The 23,518-nt window shown below is 29.1% G+C and overlaps 4 protein-coding genes across 13 annotated transcripts; 1 reads left to right on the top strand and 3 right to left on the bottom strand.

The window, feature by feature from the left end:
* Window positions 1–247: 247 nt before the first annotated feature.
* On the bottom strand, window positions 248–9,567 carry LOC105151507 (scm-like with four MBT domains protein 2). 4 transcript variants are annotated; one of them, XM_011065245.2, is made up of 8 exons: window positions 9,296–9,567; window positions 5,131–5,487; window positions 3,919–4,331; window positions 3,746–3,835; window positions 3,014–3,531; window positions 2,001–2,851; window positions 1,202–1,854; window positions 248–989 (listed from the first exon to the last, which is right to left on the bottom strand). In XM_011065245.2, the coding sequence occupies exons 2-8, from the start codon at window positions 5,174–5,176 to the stop codon at window positions 819–821; spliced, it is 2,742 nt and encodes a 913-aa protein (XP_011063547.1). In that variant the 5' UTR covers window positions 5,177–5,487; window positions 9,296–9,567; the 3' UTR covers window positions 248–818. The 4 variants fall into 4 exon arrangements, with proteins under 4 accessions (XP_011063547.1, XP_011063548.1, XP_011063549.1 ...); XM_011065246.2 differs by having other exon boundaries at window positions 5,131–5,298; XM_011065247.2 differs by lacking the exon at window positions 9,296–9,567 and having other exon boundaries at window positions 1,202–1,851; window positions 5,131–5,672.
* Window positions 9,568–10,548: 981 nt separating this feature from the next.
* On the bottom strand, window positions 10,549–14,805 carry LOC105151506 (uncharacterized). 3 transcript variants are annotated; one of them, XM_011065243.2, is made up of 5 exons: window positions 13,195–14,805; window positions 12,477–12,583; window positions 12,178–12,321; window positions 11,380–11,560; window positions 10,549–11,307 (listed from the first exon to the last, which is right to left on the bottom strand). In XM_011065243.2, exons 1-5 carry the CDS (start codon window positions 13,316–13,318, stop codon window positions 11,042–11,044), a joined length of 822 nt encoding a protein of 273 aa, XP_011063545.2. In that variant the 5' UTR covers window positions 13,319–14,805; the 3' UTR covers window positions 10,549–11,041. The 3 variants fall into 3 exon arrangements, with proteins under 3 accessions (XP_011063545.2, XP_087260697.1, XP_011063543.1); XM_087404571.1 differs by having other exon boundaries at window positions 10,549–11,560; XM_011065241.2 differs by lacking the exon at window positions 13,195–14,805 and having other exon boundaries at window positions 10,549–11,560; window positions 12,477–12,663.
* A 263-nt stretch (window positions 14,806–15,068) lies between these two features.
* LOC105151505 (Uncharacterized protein C19orf47-like protein) lies at window positions 15,069–18,326 on the bottom strand. The gene is made up of 3 exons (XM_011065239.2): window positions 17,877–18,326; window positions 16,557–17,618; window positions 15,069–16,475 (listed from the first exon to the last, which is right to left on the bottom strand). Exons 1-3 carry the CDS (start codon window positions 17,893–17,895, stop codon window positions 16,342–16,344), a joined length of 1,215 nt encoding a protein of 404 aa, XP_011063541.1. The 5' UTR covers window positions 17,896–18,326; the 3' UTR covers window positions 15,069–16,341.
* A 1,735-nt stretch (window positions 18,327–20,061) lies between these two features.
* On the top strand, window positions 20,062–22,653 carry cag (DNA-binding domain-containing protein cag). 5 transcript variants are annotated; one of them, XM_087404569.1, is made up of 4 exons: window positions 20,062–20,304; window positions 20,442–21,530; window positions 21,626–22,045; window positions 22,116–22,653. In XM_087404569.1, exons 2-4 carry the CDS (start codon window positions 20,586–20,588, stop codon window positions 22,260–22,262), a joined length of 1,512 nt encoding a protein of 503 aa, XP_087260695.1. In that variant the 5' UTR covers window positions 20,062–20,304; window positions 20,442–20,585; the 3' UTR covers window positions 22,263–22,653. The 5 variants fall into 5 exon arrangements, with proteins under 5 accessions (XP_087260695.1, XP_087260693.1, XP_087260696.1 ...); XM_087404567.1 differs by having other exon boundaries at window positions 20,062–20,387; XM_087404570.1 differs by having other exon boundaries at window positions 20,062–20,454; window positions 20,544–21,530.
* The last annotated feature ends 865 nt before the right edge of the window (window positions 22,654–23,518 follow it).

Genomic DNA, 23,518 nt, shown 5'->3' with positions numbered 1-23,518 from the left:
TAATTTTAAAATTTCTTATGTAGCTACATATTTATAAAAATATTAAAAAAAAAAGATAATTATAATTTAAATACTAAAATAGCTCTTCTAAGATAATGACAAAATGTATTTAGCATCATAATTTAAGTCTCCACCAAGCTATAGTAAAATATAAAATATAATTAATATAAAAACAAAAGAAATATTTAATTAAAATTAAAATTTATATATATAGAAATTGCAAACATTCATAAAAAAAAGAACAATATGCTTTTACACATTCCTGCTTTATTACTTATGTTCTGAAACGAAAAAATACATGCATATGTATCTTATATCACTTTATATACAAACTGATCAATTTGATCACAATCCTTGTACTTTTCATAAAATCTTCCGAGCTTTAAAAAAAAAACTTTGTATAATTATAACTAAAATAAAAATGAACACACAATGGAAAATGCCATATTCATATCAAGGCAGTTCTTCGTACCTAATATTTCTTGTGAATTTATACAATTTCAGTTCAAATAAACTGTGTGCCTATTATTTATTGATCTTGAAATACAGTCTTTGAAACTGGAGTAGTAATATCACAAATTGATAAGTATTTTAATATTATTGATGCAAATACGCATCTTAGAAAAAGTTGTTAATAATAAATAAAAATAAAACAGTAATAAATATCAATGCGACATAAAAGACATAAAACTTTTTCAATAATTCAAGATCTTAATTGAATTCTATTTAAATTTGTTAATTCAGTCAATCCTATAGCTACATGTATATATAACGTACATCGTGAATAAAGGAAGGTTTTATTGGTTACATCAAATCAATTAGACAATTTGATATTGTTCCGGTTCTACTTCGTGAATATGTCGTAGAAAAAATGTAACTTTGACCTGTTCAACGTGTCGACATATTTTCATGGCTAAACTCGTTCGTAGTTTCATATGCTGAGTAAGGGAAGGAAGATTCAGCAACAAGAACGCAAGACCATCAATTTCCTAATGAACAGAGAGATATTACTTTTAATTATAATCATAATTAAAATTTTTATTTTCAAAATTAAGATACACATATACTCTGTTCAACGAGAGAATGACTTCGGTTTGAGCATAGCAAGCAATGTAACATTGTACAATGCTATGAAGACCTGCGCAAAACGGACGAGTTTTCGTCCGAGGTCATTCTTTCGTTAAACGGAGTATAAACTCACTTCTTCTTTGATGCGATATGCAATATCCTTGCAGTCATTTGTTTTTCTGAGATATCGAAACACATCGTCTACGCTCCAATATAACGGATTTGAATCGAGCTTCCGAGTCTTTGGTCGTCGTTGGGTCTTTTGCATTCTTACGTACTCAGCATCTGCTTCTGAGCAATCAGATTCTATGCTTGTGTCCCAATCTCTTTTAATCCCTCTAGTGATTCCTGTGCCTTGACTGAATCTTGTGGAATGTTGGTTCAAATTTAAATTTGGAGGACTAGGCAGTTCTCGATCTTTGGGCTTTCTATCATTGAATGAACTACCAGAATCTTCTGAAATATTACTGGAAACCATATCAGTTTTAACGTCATCTGATTTATCGGATTTCTCTAAACCTTTCTGTATCATGATATCTATTTCTGAGAGCGGTTGTCTTCCGTCGTATTCTTCTTCAATGAGGTTCTCTGAGATGTGCTTTACCAGATCTAACGATATATATGGCAGTTCATCTTCTTGATCATATTCTTCCTGAACCTCCTTGTGTTTTTGTGCCCATCTGCCACGTCGTCTTTTACGTTTTCTACCCCAAGGTTTCGGTTTTTGTACCATGATGCTCGTATATCCTTTCGGTTTTCCTCTTTTTCCAGTTCCAATCGATGCTGCTGAAAATTGAAAATATCAATAGTAAATATGTGTGTGTGTGTGTGTGTGTGTTTATATGTATTTTATATATTAATTACATAATGTTATGAATACAATGAGTTTGTATATGTGCAACACAACTTCTTTAAAATATTCAATTACTTACTATATTTTGTTTTCGATGTTTTATAACATTCATCTGGACATTCATTTTCCGATATATGCAACGGACCGAATAAATTTGGGCATACCAATAATTTTTTACAAGTATTTCTGCAGAAATCTGCTACCATGTCACCGGATGTAACAATAGCTACACTCGCACGATATGTATTATTTTTGTGCTTTGCCTTTAAGACTTCTAAATGATAACCGGGATCTGGCTTGGTATCACATTGTAAAACCTTCAAAATTCTAGCACTCCTATAGCCAACAGATACTATCATTGATAAAACTTCCCTCATGACTAGTATAACAGGTCCAGGTCCCACTGATTTTGGAAGAGTCGCTAGTTTACCCTTTGATATCATGGGACCTGTGAAACATCGATAATTAAAATATATCTTTGGACACCAAAGAGAAGAGCGTGGTTCAGATATCGGTATGTCCAAAACATTGTTTTTCTTCTTCTCCTTTGCAAACGTTTCTAGTTTTTTACAGATTTCTATGTAATCATGCGGTGGTTTTAATGAATAGTGATTAGATTCGCACCATCCGACAGGAAATATATGCAAAGAATATATGTCGACTATGTGTTCCGGCCGAAAGTACTTGTCATTATCTAATTTTATCCATAACAGATTGTCAACGATTTTATTAATGTGGGCTGCGCATATTACATGTTCATGTTCTGGATCAACAGCCTCCAATCTCATGCCACATTCAAAACCTGCCTCAATAGCACTCGCACGTTCGCTAAATAAATTTTCAGGCGCTGCGCTAGCATGAAGTGCTTCCAAGTATTCATTCCAATCAAAATCTCCCGTCTTTGAAGTCCAACCTTGCGGATGGGTAATCCTATAATATTCAGATTAAGATTTCAGCACGCAAAATAATGTCAAACTCGAAGAATTATATACAAAAATATTCAAATAGTTTATGCGATTATATGTATATTTTTAAAGAATTTTAATAGAATAAATTATTTTAAGATTGATACTCATTATATTTGATACTTACATAATATTATTGTTTTGCGCCCATCCAACTGGAAATATATATGGATGGTCTGCAGTGCACAACCATGTATTATTTTCTGAAGTTAAATTGTTAGAGACAAGCGTATTATTTGATTCGTTTAAACATCCAGAATATATATCAATATTCACAAGAAAATATATATCATCAAATACTTTCGTTACAGTAGCAGGACAAATTTTTATTCGATCTGCTGGATGCAAAGCTTCCAATTTCATTCCAACTTCAAAACTATGTTTTGAATGATCTATATTATTATTAAATAAGTTTCGCTCTAGCTCACAATCTTTCGATTTAGATTCTAACAAGTCCTTCCATTCTTCATATGTATGCATATCGATTATTGAACTAGGTGGTTCCAAAAACCAAGTAGAATTTGATTTAGACGTAAATCCATACGGATGTAAACGCTCAGACGTACAAAATATCCAGAAGTCTTCACGAGTAGATTCTGGAGTATCATATTTCAATAAAAGACGTCCACCAATGTTTTCAATAATCTAGAAAAAGAAAGATCCATTAAATATTTCCAAGACTATCACATATAAATATTCTTAATTATTAGAGCAAAGAGAAGTAAATACTTTGCTATTTCTTTGTTATTGCACAATAATTACAAGAATTATACTATTTATTTTTTAATTGTGTTTTACAAGTTTTAAATAAGATTATTTTTTTCTTTATGAATTTCTAATTCTATAACTTTGTTCTTACCGTAGCTACCCATAATTTGAATGGATGCAGCACATCACTTATTTCAACTTTCATACCCTGTTTTATCCTTTCTGTCATACTTAAGCCATCCTATAAAGAAAATGAATAATACGTAAATAATATTAAAGTAATATTAATTACAGTGCCAAATTCTAGAAATATTAGTATCTTACCCCTGTCAACATCTCAGGTGGAAGTGTACGTGCAGTCATCAAGAATTCTTGTACTTTATCTACACAATCTGATGATCTCTCAAATATAACATCAGGTGGTTTTAATTTCTTATTATTTTTCACACTCCAACCAAGTTCATGACCAGCCTCTTTTGTAAGATTAAACCAAAATTCTAAAGATCTATCGTCACCACCAAAGTAACGTAATCGTAATAAAGGTCCACAAGCCATAACGATAGAAGCTATCCAATATGACTGCTCTTCCTCAGCATTATTTTTTTGTACTGGTACTTCTAGTGACATGCCCACCTCAATACTGTTCTCCAATGTCAACTCCACATGAGGGAACATAATCTGTGGAACTTCCACACTCTTTGTAGCATCAAGATAGTCTTGCCAAACAAATCCATATTCTAAAATGTAAAATTTGACAGGGTATAAATATTATTATCTGAATTTAGTATACATAGCAAACTGTAATTTTTATTTTGATAAAATCTCATTATGACAAAAACTTTATATTATATTTAACATAAATAAAAATTATATTTTTTTTTATAAAAAATCACTGACATTATATTAAAAAACGTGTAAATAAAAAATATAATAATATAGTAAAATTATATTTTTCAAGAATGTTTTAATTTAAAAAATTATTATTTTTATTTAAATCACATTAATTATTTATTTTCATTAATTTCATATTATAATAATAACTGTAAATTATTATAAACGAAAACATATAATTTTACGAATCAATAATTTTTTTTACTCTGACGTGTTTTTATCAGCTATTATTGACGCGCAAAACGCCATTTTCTGAATTGTTAATTGAGAACAGATAGAGAATTGAATTACATTCGGAACGACACAAAAAGACATAAGACTAAGCAAAAACAATGCAACACGTGCTCTTTAACAGTTAATTATCATAATACGTGGAATTTTCCCGTGCACGATACACGTAATTTACTTCCTCAAAGTTTCATTTAAAAACGCGTTCAACTACCATGTTGTATATTATGTCTATAATCCACATCTACCTTTATTGGAAAGCAATAAACATTATAACTATGTAAAAAAAAGGCGCGCGGGAACTTGACAATCGCATGCAATTCTGACGCCAGGAGAAGTTATAAATTTCATATGTGTAAAAAAATTTCATACATACGCGAAATTTAAAACGGACGAGTATAGTTACGAAATTTTTACCTCCATCCTGCAGTTTTTCTTGTACTTGACTCTCGTACGTCTCCATATTTTATTTACACCGCCGAGCACGTAAGCAAAATATATGGCAAGACCATTAATGAATCTTCAGTGAAGGGCCGGCGTTTTGCGTGCGAAATTAATGTAGCAAACCCTAGTTAAGAGGAACACCTACGATTCACCGTGCGCGAATGAGTGAAGGGCAGTGATCCTAAATCGTAGAATTTTTCTACGCATGCTCAGTTCTGAGCAGCGCAGTGCAGTAACGTATGTATTATGCCAAAAAGCTTGGGTATTATGGGGGTTCCATCGCTCCACAAATCTGATTCGTGATTCAAGAAAAAGTTACTAGATCTCGTGCTGTAATTTATACATTATACACAGTCATCTCGAATGAAAATCCTTAGACATAAATCTCAGACGAACAAAAATATATATTACGTCCTATTTTTTGTTGCTAAGCATCAAGTTCATATCGATTCATCACCGGCAACAACATATTTCGTAAATCAATCTTTGTTTGTTAATTGTATGCGTAATTATATGACAAAGAAATTTAATTTATCAATAATTTTTATTTTTTTCTATAATTTCCTTAATCTTCCGATATAAATATTATTTTAATATTTGCAATAAGATTTCGAAAACCGGGAAATAAGTACAAATTATTGCATTATTTAAACAAGATTATTACAAGCAAAATATAATAAGTATAAATATAATACAGATAATTAATATTTATTTGCTTATGTCTTTGAAAGTAGAAGTAAACTTTAACATTCGAATTTAAATTCGGTTAATTGTTTCAGCAACCAGAATTGTTGGCATTAATAGACTAATTTCACACATTCGATTATAAGACTTATACATACTTATTAACGTAGGTTATGAATAAGTAAAACAAAGACTGGAGTGGTGGAAAGCAACAGAAAAGCATAAACAAACTAAAAGGCAAAAATCTTGAGACAATAGAATATAAAAAAAAAATAAATGCCTCTAATTTTCGCGTTCTAGAAACTACGATTTTTATTTTCGCCGGTCTTATTATATTTAAATAAGATTATTGACATTTAATCTTAATTAAGCTTGAATGACCTGAGTACCCACAATGCTAAAAATCAGAACGATTTTTAGCATCGTAGATACTCCACATCTGCCGAATTTGAAAAAAAAATTGACTATCTAATCACATTAGTCAAACAGCCGAATCATTCAAATATGATTTATTAATTTATTCTCGAAACGATTTCTGGCATTGTCGATACAGTTTCAGTCAATAAAATAATCGTGAGTTGCATCAGAATAGTAGTAGTAAAGATTATATAATTTTAATCTTTCTTGGGTAAAAATATGAAAAATTTTAATCTTCAACAAAAAAATTTTCATTTTTCATCTTAAGGAAAGTTTCCGCCTTAGGAAAAGTTTTTTTATATACATGATTGTTCTTCAAAAAAGAGTACAGATAAAAATTTTTGAGAATTTCTGACCAAAATAATTGTAACTTTATGACTGTTTCTACAAATATTTATATCTTATACTAAAAACACTTTAGGGTGCTTTCCATTTGGTGATGATATAAATCAACGCAAGTGTCGTTCTATCTGTGAGTGCTTTTCATTTCATGATAAAGTCGATACACGAATCGTGTTGTCTTTTTTACTCATAAAATATAAGAAAGTTAGAATGATGTTTGTGTCGACTGATGTATGCTCGTTTCCACCAATATACATAAATTAACTTTAATTTCGGATCCACTTACTCTTCATCTTTTTTGAATTTTTAGAAATGGAAAACACCTTTTGTTACTCACTGAATATCAAGAAAGATAAAATAATGTTTGTATCTATTTGTGTCGACTTGCATAAATGGAAGACATCGTTATTTGAATATTCTATATAAAAAAAATTGTTCATGCATAAATATATTTAAACATATGTAAACATATATAAGTATCTATATATGAAATGTGTCCATACATTCTTCTTTTTTTTTTGTAAAATTATTGTTTAATATAAGAAAAATATTAATAATAAGAAAAACAAAAAATAATTAAAAGGATAATTTTTATATTCTTTTAGAAAAAAATCAAGTTTGGAGAAATGTAAAAAATTGCTCACGTAATTATAAATAAAATATTATATATTTTTTTTCTAAAAGAAACAATACGAAAATTATCCATTTAATTATTTTTTATGTTTTTCTCTCATTATTATTATTATTTTTCTATACTAAACAGTAATTTTATAAAAAAAAAAGAATGTAAGACCATTTATGGACATATTTCATATATAATTATTATGTATGTTAGATATATACATTTATATTCATGCATGAAAAATTTTTTACCAAGTTATGTTTTTTGTTGATTTCACTGACTATAACTTGTATGGAGTTCGGAATCCTTAATAAAGAAGAGAAAAGGAGAAAGAAATAATTTTGTAGCTCAAAATATAATATCGTACTTATACAAACATATATAAAATCGTACTTAAAATCTTATTAAGTTTTACTTACAAAAAATCTGACTTAAAATCTTATATAATAAAATCTAATTATATACACAATAAGCGAAAAGTTCATGTTAACAGATTGTCAATGAAAATCAAGCAAAATCTGTTATTTTGAACAATTTTTTAATCGAATATGTTATTTAAAGGTCCCAAAATGACAAATTCTATTCGCTTTCTGTCAATTTATCATCATATTTCGTAACAAATTCTATTGACATCATTTCTGCTGGCATTCTGCCGATAAAATTCGTAGTAAACATTTTGCAAAATCTATTTTTGACAGATTTGACTATCTGTTTAAATATCGCCCTAGATTTATTGATGATACAAAAATTTCAATCTTCAATCAAACTATGTTTGAATTATAAATACAAATCTGTCATACAAATACAATCAAAAGACAAATATAGATTTTTATTAAATTATAATATAATTACATTATTTTTATATATAATATAATTATATTATAATAAAAATAATATAAAAAGTATGTAATAAAAACCTTTCTTTTAAATAATTTAAGGAAATAATACAGAAAGGAATAATATTTAAAGAAATAATTTTTTTTTAATGCTTATTAAGTTATTTTAATATAACATATTTTTATAGAAAAAAAATATTCAAAATTTTTCTCAAGAATCTAAAAAAACTGTCCTACTTTGCACAAGTTGGTTAAATAGGTCATTTTAACAAGTCACGCAATCGACTATACGCATATATGCGTACAAAAATAGTGGGGATGCGCATGCGTTGGAAAATCTTATAATCTGGGATGACTAATTGCTCAATCTATAGATTATCGTTACTTGTTAATGATAAAATAGTTGTTCTTATAAAAGATTCAAATTCAATTATTATAAATAATTTTAGAAGGAAAAATATTATTAGTAACATAGACATAAGTAACATAAAAAATATAAATAAATCCAACTGAAACTGCGTTCTCAACAGAATGAAAATACAATAATAAAAATAATAATCTCAAATATCAAATCCAATAATAAATCGTGACACTTATTAATTAGTTAGAATATAAACTATTATAGAAAACAAAGAATAATTATTATTAACAAATTCAGATGTCGGGTGCTATTACCTACTGGTACGCCCCTGATGTATAAAGACTTGCTACGTATATATAAAATACAAAAGCACAACATGCGGTTCATTCATTTCACCTGCACCTTCTGCACTCGATTCATCACCCTTTCTCTCTCTAACAGCCAAATAAATATTCATCTTCTTTCAAATGCAAAAAATTATATAGAGTACAAATATAACAAACAGATCTGTATACAGATTTTTATCTTAACTGAACAAATACATAATATTTGATAATTTTAGAAAATATATATTGTATTTATAATAAATAAAATGCTTACGTTATGCTTTTACACTTAAAATAATTTCGTGTGTAAAAATTTTTGGTACAGATATGCATCTGTAGCAAAAATTGCCTTTAAACTTTAAATATAACCATTTCTTTTAAACCAATCGTTATTTCTTTCATTATGCAGCTTCAGATTGTATAATTCTAATCCTATCAACAATGGAAAAATAAAATGCTTGCATACTCAAAAATAGTTCTTGTCGTATACTTTCTTTACCAAAAATATCAGCCTCTCAGATTTCTACAAGAAAATTAGAAAAAACCTTACGGATGAGAATACAGATCTATCTACGCGTATTATTGACACATGTATGTATATTCAGGATGTCCACGCGTTGTTTCTTTTCCCTTTTAAACAATCGACGATTCGACACGTACACTGTATAAGATACTATTAAAGAAAGTCAATTAAAAGCTGACTCAAAACCAACTAACAAGCAATCATAAATATTGTATTTACGACAAACAAAAACGAGCGTATAAAAAGTCTAGACACCGATAAGGTACTATTAAAGACGGCCAGCCACGGGTAAATTTTCATGATCAAGTGAAACCTCGGAGGTAATTGAAGAGTACAGACATTATCGACCGTTTCAACCGTTCAATATTTAATAGACGTCGGACTCTATTAGTCAATAATAGAATATTAAATTATCGCGTCATAAATGTATCCAATAGGCAAAATATTAGTAAAAAAAATAATATGCGAGCAATTTGTTGGCAAATTGAGCATAGTATTGCAAGAGATATGCACATTTATACCTATGAAGTATCTACATGGATAATAATAAATTGAAAATTAATGCATTAATTTATGATTAATCATTTAGATATTTTAATTTTATATTATCACTTTCTTTAATACATAAATATGATTTTTGCATCGAAAATATCAAGGTCGAAAACATCAAACGTCTTTAATAAAACGTTATTAAAACGTTACTATGCTACTAGTATATATATATATATATATTCGTATTCAAAAACTTTATAGAAATATATAAAAATATATTTCATAGATTTCACAATTATATTAAAATACATATATTTAAAATACTTAAGAGCGTAAAATATAACGAAATTCATTGGTTGTTGAAACATTACACATGTGAAACATTTGAATTATTATAACTTTGTTAATTGACACAATTTTTTTATATTTACTTTTATAAGAGAGATCTTCGAAAATTTTACACACAAAATTTATATTAAAGAGCTTAAAAAATTAGTCTCTTATAATTCATCTCTTATAATAATTCTTCTCTTTAAAAATATGTAAGACTAATTATAGAAAAGTAATTTCTATTGAAAAAAAGAGATTAATGTCTTCAATTTGCTGACTCGTCTCGAATAGTCAGCAAATCGAAAAGGCTATTAGTTTAACTGTAAGAATCACTTAGCAAATAAAGATTTCCAGGTACTTATTTAAGAAAGTTCAGAACAAATCATCTCGAAAGTTATTTCTGAAGTATATGAAACTTTTGCAGAAGTTCTATCAAATAAATTTATCTAATAAAAATATTTTATTTCTTTTTAGAACAATTTTATTTCAAAAAAATTTGCAAATATAATTTACACATATATTAATAAGAATTATTTCTAAGAAATTAATTACAAAAGTAATTATGAAAATGAGAAATCGGTATATATTTCAACAAAAACTTGCAGAAAATAGAAATGATTAAAATCGTGTTAAATAACTTTGTGGCAGAGTCGCATGGCTGCTATGGGATTTAAATCCCAGACCACACATATCAAATTTTATTTGATCGTCACTTTGATCCTCACCACGACAATGACAAATTATTAAGAGATCTTTGCCACGACAATCTTTTCCGATAGGCCGTTCCATGGTGGAATATTTCTTCCACCATGGGCCATTCGGTGTTAAAAACTGTAGATCCCATATATTAGTGGATATCAGATGGACATATGCAGAAGAGATCACCACTGACAAAAGACAACACACCGAGAAAAAGAAATAATTTTTTAATGCTACTAGTTCATCCGATGATCACAGATTCGGTTCAGAAGAAACTACGTTATTGGAACCTCCGGATTGGTAGGAATATACAGAAAGCGATGGTGAAATAGCAGAATAGGTCGTGGGTATAGGCGATCTTTGAGGAATCGAATCTTTGTATTTTCCTAATTCTGCTTCTATAAGAATCTCATTAATGTAATGTTTAGCCATTATACGTGAATAATTATCTAATTTCTTCAGTGTCAGTGCCACGTATTCACCATAAGTCTCATTTTCATCTCGTTGACATTCTTTTTCTGCAACAGTAGCTTTTAAAATATACATTTCACTTGAATTATCTTCATTAATCTTTCTTTTCTTTGGATTACTTAATTCTGGAGAATAAAACATTTTCAAATGTTTTCTTCGCAACGAGGTATTACACAACCGTACACTTCTCTCTGGTTCGTGTAATGTAGCTTCTATTTTCGGACATGTTATATCTGTTTCATTAATACCTTCTTGATCCTTAAGGTCACTACTTTCTTCTTGTTGACATGTTTCAGAAGTCTGAAATAACATTATCATAAATATATTATACATTATGGCTCATATTCAGAACACGCTTACAACAATGTTAGTATGCTAACATACTATATTTTACATTACACAGATTATAGAATTTCAAAGATAAAGCGCGTTATGAATATGGGCCTATAATTATTTCGATATAATTTATTTAGTAATTATTTCGATAAGTTATATTACCAAAAATTGTAATTGTATTTAGTAGTTATTTATACATAATTAATTTTATATTCTATTAGGTGTTGGAATTAATTCGTAGCGTTTTTTAATGAAAGAATGTTATTTATTTCACATGAGCATTAAAAAATACATTAATGAAAGTACTTCCCATCACTTGTAAAACGCTACGAATTAATTCCAACACCTAATAGATATAAAATTTTGTGACTGAATGATATAATTTGAAGAGCAGAATGAACAAATAATGATATGGTTCGAAGGAAAAACAATACTGAAGAATTAAATTTATTTTTTCTAAAAAAAAAAATGAAAATTCATAATCTATTCTAAAAAGAGAAGATATACTATTGGAGGTTAATTTTACTTTTAGAATTAAAATTAAAAGAAATTTATAAACTGTAAATGTATGTTTATTTTACCTCAGAAGTATCTCTAATTCCTCTTGGTTTATAATGATCTCCCAAGAACGTCATTGCACGATATGCAAACCATTTTGATAATACTTTTTTCTCAGTTCCCTTTGCAGAATCAATCATCTTAATTCTCTCTCTTCTGTATGACGCCTAGAAAAGTATTCATAGATTCAATTATCAATAATTAAAGACCAATTTGTGCTGAACTCATTGAATACAAAATAATTACGTACAATAATTCTCAAAGTTATAATTACTTTTTGCAATAAAATACTGGTATATAAAAAACAAATACATTTGTTTACCTGTAACGAAAGCCATTTCTTTTTAACATCTAGTATTGTTGTACAGAATTTGTTGGCAAGATTTTCCCACGTCTCATTTTTTTTCCTACTAATTTTATAATATGGATCTGAAGAATCCCATAAAATCGGTAAGCTTTCAATTTCATTAATGAATAATAAAGCTTTATCGTTTGGCCACTCCATTATACTTCATAATATATTTATTATTATTATATTGTGAATTTATTATAATTTATATTATATATATATTGTAAATTATATATATATTATTATATATATATATTTTTTATATATTTTATATATATATATATATATATATATATATATTTGTATTATATCTATTTAACAAAACGGAATAAGACTTCAATGAAAATCGAGTCTTATGAATGTCTCGACTGAGAAAATGTGTTAACCCATTCAGACTGATCAAACATGAACGATCACGAACAAGTGCTTTTCTCCTTTCTACTATAGATTTCCGTCCTATTGGGATAAAGTATCATGGTTTATGACAAGATTTGATAACACAGTACCACACAATATATTGCTAAATTGCATTGGATTTGTTTTTTAATAATTATGCGTTTATTAAAGTGGATTAATGTTTCCTTTCAAAAAAATCCTATTGTGGATTAGGGAATCGCATCCGTGTCTTCCACTTGACAGACAATCACTTTACCACTAATAATAGGTAACAATAAGTTCTTTAGCACCTCACCGAACGCTTTTCCTTTGATAAACATATCGACAAGAAAAGCAAAAGATATTAGTCGATATTCATTTGGGCTCGTTTGTACTCGCAATATCAGTCGCACTCGTCGAGTTCGTTCGTAATTCTTCATTCGTGCTTGTTCGCGTTCGCTCCTGCTCGATTTGAGCTTGGAACAGTACCAAAAGTTGGAACAGACTGATAAAGTATTTATTAATGAGCCCAATCCTGAGAAAATTTTTGATTATCAAGCGGACTTGATAGGTCCGATAACAATATTCCATTTTTATTTATAAAATTGCACTTCTATTGTTATCATCGCGTTCCATCATTCATATATAACATCGACTAATAATCAATAGAAAAAGGTTTATTTGCAATGTGTATGCTTATTTACACAGCATTTAATAATAAATGAATAATTGTGGTAATATATTATAATTGACTATATTTTATATATATATATAAAATTGTTTAATTTAAATCATATCAACAAATTAGGTAGGGTTTTTATAGTCTTATTCTCAGGCCCATTTGACGATCATGACATTAAAATTTACTTAGGGCTGACTGCTGCTGAATGAACCTTTTATATTGACAAGAGAGAGACATCATTATTTTTATTCTACATATCATGTACTGACAAGAAATTATATATCCACCAATGAGGTGTTATTAAAAAACAATTTGAAGCCAAGTGAATGAGCGCGAACGAATGTAAATGGACGAATTTGATTCGATAAGTTATGAGTACGAATTACAAATGTATACGAGATGTTAATCAAAAGAGTAGGCGAAGACTTAAGATTTCATATTTCTTTTTTTTTCTTTTCATATGCATTTAAATAGAAAAAAAATTATTCCATAATAAATTTCAAAAATAAAGACTACTTGATATAAAAACATTCGTCTCATTAATATTCATTTCTATCAAGATTAACTAATCTTAGTTTAATTTACTTTTTATTTTTTTTTAATTCTAAATAATAATTAGAGAAAGATAAGGAGTAAATTAAACAGAGATTAAAACAGTTACTCTATATACATATATTGATAAAAATAAACATACTTTTGAAAAGAAAAAAAGAAATATATTTTCGCGTGTATTTATTGGGGACTGTCTTGACAAATTTTTTATGGAAATGAATATAAAAATTATAAAAATGTACTGATCATTAATGTGTGTGTGTGTGTGTGTGTGTTTTAAGCTTTTTATAATAAAGATTATAAAGAGATTATTGCTTCCGTATAGATATTTACTGAAAAGTACACTAATTCTCTTCTTAGATCTTAAAATTTTAATAGTAATGAAAAACCCAAACATTTATTGATGAATATCCTTTTTGTTGATATATCAAACAAGCGTTTTTGTTAATATTTCATGAGCACTCATTCTCTCTCTCTCTCTTTCTCTCTCTCTCTAACTTTGTTTAGATTTATCATCAGAAATCTTATAAAAATAAATTTTTCAATATTCACTTACGAAATATAAAATAGCAACAAATTAATATTATATGGCAATGGTTCAGTTATACAAAACACTTATATAATTACATCAATCTGTTATTATCACAAGTCATACTTATCAATTACTTAAAATCGATAAACGTTGATAATAGAATATTATAGGACACTTTTGGCAGATTATTCTTTTTTCATACCAATATTTATGTATTATAAAACAAATAAATGTTTATTGTATGCAGGAAGAGCAAAAGGTGTTGAATTGAGTTATAGGAAATACAATTAAAAATAACAAGTCGTTTCTCAAAATATAGCAAATCTAATTGCCCGTACATTTGTATTTGTATGTATCGTTATCTCGGAGTATTATAAAAACATAGAAAGCAATATAGTATAGGAAAAACGATACCCCATAAAACTTTCTTTTTTTTTTCCTTAAAGTCAAAAAGGCTACACATAAATCCAAGTTTAAAATACAGTTGTATCTTATAGAATATAATTCTAGTTATTTCATTTTTATACAAAATCGAATCGTCTCTTAAAATGTCTTAAATAAAAAAAAAAGAAAAAAGTATAAGTTTGAATAATTTTGTAGAAATTTCTAAATAAAAAAATACATTGCACTGCGAATTATAGTATACAATTTGCGTTTTTTATGACCGAGCAATTCATGGCGTCACTAAATTATAAATCTAATCGCAAATCTCTTATTATATTTACATTCTATACGTCATTCATCATAATCTTGCAATAACCTTGCAAGCCACTCTGGGTGCTTTTCAATTGCTTAACACATTTTAACACTAACATACACTGTTAGAAATCCTTTACATATAAATGAAACTCGTGATTATGAAATTAAAAATAATGAATGATATAACTGAAAATTAAGTTACAGTAATTACTTGTGTGCCTTCCAACAAGCGACACAAATGACACAATGGATCATTGCATTCTTGTTATTTGTTAATGTTAAACAAAGATGACATGATCACTGTGTTGCATCGTGTCGCTTGTTGGAAGGCACACTTAAATGAACATTAAATTTATGAAAATTTTAATAAAATTCTATGAAAAATAAAATTAAATTTCATAAATTTTCATGAAAAATACATTAAATTTAATGAATGTCATGAAATTAAGTTCAAATTGTGTAATTTAAAATTTAATGAAGTTTAAGAACATTTCTAACAGTGTACACAGTAATGCACAAAGTGTACAAACCGATTAGAACAGAATGTGTACGCTGTGTAGTTTCCATTTCAGATAGAATTAGATTAAATTTACCTTTTACTGCCTTCATTAAATGAAAAAAAGCAAAAATGCTAATCACTCAATGTCTTCCAATCTTATTTATGGCTGCCGCGGTTAATAACATGTAATGGTTACTAGAAATCACAAGCTTACACAACCGGCTAATAGCTCTGGCTGAGCTATTACAGATGTTGTATTAATGACGATGATTACATCAATTGGAACGTAACTTGTGCACAAAAGTGTCTAGTGATTTTACAATTGGAAAACACCCTCTGGATATATCCAGAAAGTAATAAAAAGAAAGTCTAATCAATCACTTGATTAACATTAATCAATATTAATGCAGTTGGTTCGGAAAACTCTAACTTTATACAAATAACAGTTCGATTGCAAACCATTGCTTGTTCGCGATTGATAGGGGGGATCAAGCCAAACTTAAATGCCCAAGCGACTGAAAACATCTGCCCTTTTGACGTGCGTCACTGTTGCCACTTTACTGAAAGTCACTTGTTTGGCAGTGGTTGTGCCCAAGCGTGCTTTGGCTGGTATTGAGACAAGACGTTCTGAAGCTGTAAAAATAAAATCAAGAAAAACCATTCCCTTTCACACAATTATTTATATATATATACTAGTAAAATTTATATACAAACCTAACTTGCCAGATGTGACTGTAGATATTTTTTTTGAAATACCTTCAATACTCGATTTAACATTAGGTACTTCCTTTTTCAGCTTCAATATACGACTTGTATTATTCAAAATAATCTTCTTGTTAACTTCGTGATCGGCATGCATAGTGCCGGTAATTTTAGGCACTCTTTTTGTCGTTATAATTGACGTGCGTACACTAGGTAATGTTCGATTTTTCAGTATGCCTGGTGTACTGGTAATACTTGATCCATTCTTAAGTATTCCTGCGAAAGTTATCTGATCCTTCTTATCATCTATGTCACCGAGACGCTTAAAAACACTAGTAGATCTCTTAAATACTTCTTTACTAACTCCAGTAATATTGAAAGTAGGCGTCGTATCAACTAAATTAGTTGTGCTCGTGACCGAGCTATCGCCTAATCTATCAAATACTGTACGTTTTTGTTCAACAGGTTTTTTAAGTATCTGAGTTCTTACTGTTGTTGTCTTCGGTGTTGCGACAGTATATTCGGTATTATCTTCACTACCATTTGTCGTTTTTACTTTCTTTTCTGAAATATTCCAGTTATCTTCATCATTGTCTTGATATACTTCTTCCGATGTCAATTTTCTTTTGACAGATATCGGCTTTTGATTAACAGCATTAGTGATAACTGGAACAGAAATTGGCTTCCTTATAGTCAAAATCTTTTTTGTTGCAGATAAAGATTTAACTATCTTCTTTGAGTCTGTTTTAGATGCTGCTAAAACCATACTCTTATTTCCAATTTCCTTGCTTCCTTTTTTCATAATAGGTTTTGATACAGAAATCTTTGGAGTTGGAAGTGTGTCTTCTGAATCAACTAAAAATCTCTCGCAGGTTGTTTCTTCCACTACTTTCTTGGCATATCTCAAAATAGCAATCATATCGCCCATTAACGTGATGCCCATTTCTTTGAGACTAGGTTTATCCAAATCTGGCAACATATCTGGTTTGATACGATTGTTTGAGAACACAACTGCATGTTTAGTGGCTACATCTTGAGAAAATCCAGCTCCCTTGAAAAACTTTACCCAATAAGCTATAAAAAATTGATATACAATTATATGTTAAAGAAGTAAAAGGAAAAGTAAAATCTGTAAAAGTTACTTTAAGTATTCAAATTTACAAACAAAATATGTCATAAATGTAAATTACAAGATCATTTAGTACGAATAGAAGATGACATTATTTACTGTTTACGCGTTGTTCAATCGTTATAAATTAATAATTTGAAAATTAATAATAATTTAAAAATTGCAAATTTAAAAGATCGTTATAAAACAAATTCACAACTCACCTGACAAGGATGCAGCCATTTTAACAGTTGAAATATGAGAAATTTTGTCTTGTACTTTTCGCAATAATTAATTAAGTCAAGAAATCGAACTCTTTTTCTTCAAGAATATATCTCTGCCCACTTTTTGTGCATTTTGCAAAGAGCCGCCACAATTAAGTTTCAAGTTACAATCATCCGAAATTACCGAAATTAATCAGATCAAAAGAATAGATGCACGAAAGATTCTGATTAACGATCTCTAATTATGCCAATTCTAAACCGTTTCTGGCTCTATTTTATACAATGTCGAGAGAAATTATTAATAAACACAGGAATTTCTCTGGGGCTCCGCTATGCCTATATATGTATACACCGATACACGGTTGTGTACATATGTACACACACGATTCAAGTCACACGCACCACACACACACACATAAGTATATACGCGACGCATATATCAAGCGATATACAAGATGAGAACAGAGAAGGGCATTCAGAATCCTTGATCACAAAACGTGATAGGATAGCGATAAAGTAACCAATCACCTCCCGCCGATACAATAGATAACTGTTATGGCTCCTGCACACTGGACGCGGAAATGCTTGCCGCGCAGCAAAATGAGATGTGGTAACCAATGAACACATTAGGAGCTGTAAGCTTATTGGCTACCGCATCACATTTTGCCGCGAGCATTAAGCGGGAAGTACAGACTCTTGCATAACGTATAATACGTAATGCATAAGAAAATATATCCTATAGTAAGCCCGGATCCTCATACAGACAACAGCGCTTTGACACAGAGCGCTGATTGGTGAAAAGCTAGTAGAGGTAAAATTTATGCCCATTATCTATTTTTCACCAATCAGCGTTCGATATGAGGATTCGAGCTAAACCATTAATCATAAATTAGAAGTTAAAAGCTGAAAATTGATCAATCACAGTTGTCAATTTCCAACTTCTAACTTCTGATTTATGAATGGCTTATTGTAGAATGACCGTACCAATCAAAGTCCTTCGTTTCCTTCCTTTCCATAAAATAAAGAACTCTGATTAGTTGATTTTCTTATGTCTTGTAAAATATGATTGGATAATTTTCTTTATGCATACGTTTATGCGGCTTTGCAAGTTGTATGAATATACCATAAAGCGAGGAGCACAGTTTTTTGCATAACGCATAACACAAGATATAAGAAAACCAATCAAAGTTCTTTATTTTATGGAAAGAAAGGAAACAAAGAATTTTGATTGGAACATTTTCTTATGCATTACGTGTTATGCGTTATGCAAGAGTCTATGCTTCTCGCTTTATGGCTATTCTACAATAAGCCATAAGTAGTAAATCAGAAATCAAAAACTAGAAATTGACCGATCACAGTCGAATGTGAGAAGAATAATTGACTACAATTGGTCAATTTTTAGCTTCTGACTTCTGGTTTATTACTAATGGCTTATTATAGAATGCATATTAAACGGGAAGCACAGACTCACGCATAACGCATAATGTATAGTGCATAACGGAATCATCCAATCAAAATTCTTTTTTTCTGTGAAATGGGAGGAAAGGAAAGATTTTGATTGGTTGATTCGCTTATGCATTAAAAAAATTGTATTCACTTAATTAATTGCAATTTTTATTAATATGCTTATCTTTTTAGCTTATGTATTGAATACAAGCATTTTAATCAATAAATTCCGTTAAAAATTAATAATTTATAATTTCCCGTTCCGCTTTTCCGTTCAAATTGTAGTATTGTCCGTTTTGTTTCTCGGGAGCTGCTAGAGGTCGCTCTGAATGAACCCACCGTACTTGAAATATAGAATTCACACTACGTATGACATTTGTCATACGACATCTGACATTCATATTATAGTATGAATTCCTACATTTCAAGTATGCTGAGTTCATTTGGAATGATCCCGAGCAGCTTCTAAGAAACAAAACAAACAATGCTTGTGCTCCATGTAATATTAGGAGATAAAAACAAGCGAAACAGAATGCGCGGAAGGCAGGAAATTTAATAAAGTTTAATTAATTTTATCTTCCGCATTTTCGCATTTCAGCGCTCCATGTATTCGCACCCTAATATTTGTGAGCGTTGCGGACGTTAAGTGGAACGCACTCTAAAAATCCTAGGAATGCTTTCCAGCAAGGACAGTCAGAAATTGTAACACTGAATCGTTTTATCCTTGTTTAACGTAGGTAAACAACAAGGATGTAATGATTCACTGTGTTACATTGTGTCTGACTGTGTCCTTGCTGGAAAGCACCCTACCTCAAGGGATGCGTTCCGAGTTTCGCATGAAGCGCATGATGCATCATTTATCCTTGTTGTTCATCAAATAATAAAGAAGGATAAAACAATAAATCATGCGTTTCATGCGTAACTCGGAACGCACCTTATAATTAAGCTATAGATAAAAAATTAGAGGTTATGTCTAATATAGGTATATGATTGAATAAATGTTACGTATAATAATTAAGTAAATATTAAGTGACATAAGTAAAAATGAGTTTGAACGAAGTAAAAGTACGTAAAAAACTCGAATGTGTTGACTTGCAAACCAAGTTATGGGCTTTACAGGAAGTGAGCAAAGGTACCCCAGTGAATGTTGTTGCCGAAAAAATTAATGTTCATAAAACAACAATAAAATATTGGATAAAAAGTAAAGATTCTTTCCGAAAGTGGCAGAAAACTAACAATGATGAAGGAAAAGGTAAAAAAAGAATGAAAAGTCCAATTCATACTTCAATCGACAAAGCTACATGGTTATGGTTCCAAGAACGCAGTGCTACAGATTTTCCAATATGTGGTCCAACAGTAAAAATGCAGGCAATGAAATTTTGGAAAATGTTTGGCGGTGACAGTACTTTTAAAGCAAGCAATGGATGGCTTGATAAGTGGAAAGTACGCCACAAAATTAGAACTGATTTTACTACCGGTATGTCTTCTTTAGATAGTAAAGGTGCTGAAAAGTATAAGGCAATTTTTTTAGAAATAATACAAAATGAAAATTTGACACCACATCAAATCTTCAATTGCGATGCAACTGGGTTGAATTATAAACAAATTCCTTCGAAAAGAACATTTGGTGGTACTAACAATGAATCTGAATCAGCAGGATTTAAAATAAAAAAAAAACGAATAACTATCATGATTTGCAGCAATGCAAGTGGCACATTAAAATTACCATTAGTGTTAATAGGGAAAGATGCCAAACTAAGTGGTTTTAAAAGCTTAACTGTTCGGCCGGTAGTGTATAAAAGCCAAAAAAATACTTGGTTGACAGCAATGTTGTTTGAGGAATGGTTTAAGGAGCAATTTGTGCCACAAGTACAAAGTTTTTTGAAGAACATGGAATTACCACCCAAGGCAATATTGTTCATGGACAATCGTGATGGGCATTTAGAATGTTTATCGCATGATGAAATTAAAGTTGAATTTTTTCCCCCTAATATATCGCTTTTAATACAGCCCATGGATGTAGGAGTTTTTCAAAATCTCAAGACTTTATATCGAACCAATGTAATGTCTTTTTTTATCGATCAGTTCAATATTGGAACTAATCTACCAGTAGCTATGAAGAAACTTAGTATTAAAAATGTCATTTTTTGGATTACTACAGCTTGGAATAAAGTTAATAAATCTACAATATCAGAATCATGGAAGGCAGTAAGTATTATAAAAAAATATTTTAATTTTTCAACTAATGCATACTTCTTATTATTTACATTTAATAACTAATGCATACTTTCTGTTATTTTTAGTTATGGCCAGATATTTTACAAGTTCTTGCACCTAGTGATGATATTGAAATTGTTGATGATGTTTGCTATGAATTGAAAGGTTATGAAGATCTCACTGTTCATTTTTATAATTTTTTAAAAGATCAGCTTGGCACAACCATAGAATTAATTACTGTTCAAGACTGGCTAAACTCCCAGAGAGTTATGAGTGAAGACGAATGTTTGACTGATTCACAAATAGTGCAAATAATAAATGAAGAAGAAAAAGAAATAGAAGAAGAAAAAAAAGGAATACAGCGAAGAATAACAGCAGTATTACAGAATAAAGAAAGAAAACTACAGAATAAAGATGATACAACAATAACAGAAGAAGAAGAAAATAAGATAAGTAAGAAAAGAAGGAAACCAAAATCAGGAAAAGGAGAAACAGACTCAGAAGATGTAAGTTTTTTTTTATAAGTACAACAATAATCTCTCTAGATGGACTCATTATTCTTTTAATTATTTTCAGTTATGTGAAATGCTTGAAGATTCCATTCAAAAAGTGCAAATGTGTTTAGATACAGTGATTAGACATTGCAACGGAAATTCCCACTACACTCAACAAAATTTAACCAATTTATATGAGATTAAAAATATTTTAAGGAATGAATCTTAAAAGCCAAAGATAAAATTAATTTTTAATTTTATAGAATTATAGATTATATAAAATTATATTTTGAAGATTCTATTTTAAACTATTTATCCTTTTTAAATTATTTAGTCTATAAATAGTATAATTTAAGATGGTTGTGATATTACAAATCAAAATCAATAATTTATTTTTTTCGTACTAAAAAAAGTTTTAATTTCAAATTATGTATTATTTATTATTATCATATTGAGTGAATATTTCTTACATTCTTTGCATAATCTGTAATATAATTTTATTGCATTTAATTTAATTTTTTTTACGTACTTTTAATAATATTTTTTATCAAATTTATAAATTACATTTGTAAACTTTTATTCACTTTAATGTAATAAATTAATAAATAATATTTCAGACATTTATTTTTGATTCTATTCCTATAATTTTTTCTATTTGAATTTCAATTTATTTTTCTATTTAAATTTCAATTCAAATTATTTTTTATCATTTGATTATTTTTCCTACTATAGTAAATTAAAAATTTTTTTTTTGTTATGGCTTCAGTAGCGTCAAAGCTCTATGTATTCAACCTCCTCTTCATATTCCTCTTACAAGAATAGAGCAAAGGCCCCTATTATGAGATATCGAGTTCATTTTGCATAAATGCTAGAAGTCTATAGGCAGAATTTAAAAAAATAATAGGTCATTTTGAAGGGAATAATAAGCTTTAAGATAACGTTATATAAAAATTTAATTCAGATTCCATTTTTTTTTTTGAAAAGTAAAAAAATATGAAAAGTGAAAGCAAATCGTAAAGTTAAAAAATTCCTAATATGAAATATTTCGCGAAATTGATAGTAAAACGTAAAGTGTATTAGTATTGCAATTAAAAAACTTTATTTAATATGTTTCTAAAATACAAACAAACAGCCAACGTGCGCGAAAAATGAGCATGAGATAGATTACATCCTCGTTTTCAAATAGTTTGAATCAAGCATCGCAGATATAAGCCCTTGACGTTCATTTCGGTTGTCTTTTATTATTGTACAATAACATTTATACTTAGCAACGATTTGATTCTTTATGACCAGAATTGTCCATGAACAATATTGCCTTGGATGGTAATTCCATGTTCTTCAAAAAACTTTATACTTGTGGCACAAATGACATACTATATTGACTGTATTGATCACCGTTGACTGCGATATACGTAACCTAATTTATTCTTTTTTCTATTGCTAATCCAGATAGAGGATTCGATATGCAATCAGAATAATCTAATA

This window comes from Acromyrmex echinatior, chromosome 3 (assembly GCF_024713525.1).
Source record: "Acromyrmex echinatior isolate Ae372 chromosome 3, ASM2471352v2, whole genome shotgun sequence".
Taxonomy (NCBI): Eukaryota; Metazoa; Arthropoda; class Insecta; order Hymenoptera; family Formicidae; genus Acromyrmex; species Acromyrmex echinatior.
Note: the sequence above shows the minus strand (reverse complement) of the source record. Positions and strands in the feature narration are given on the sequence as shown.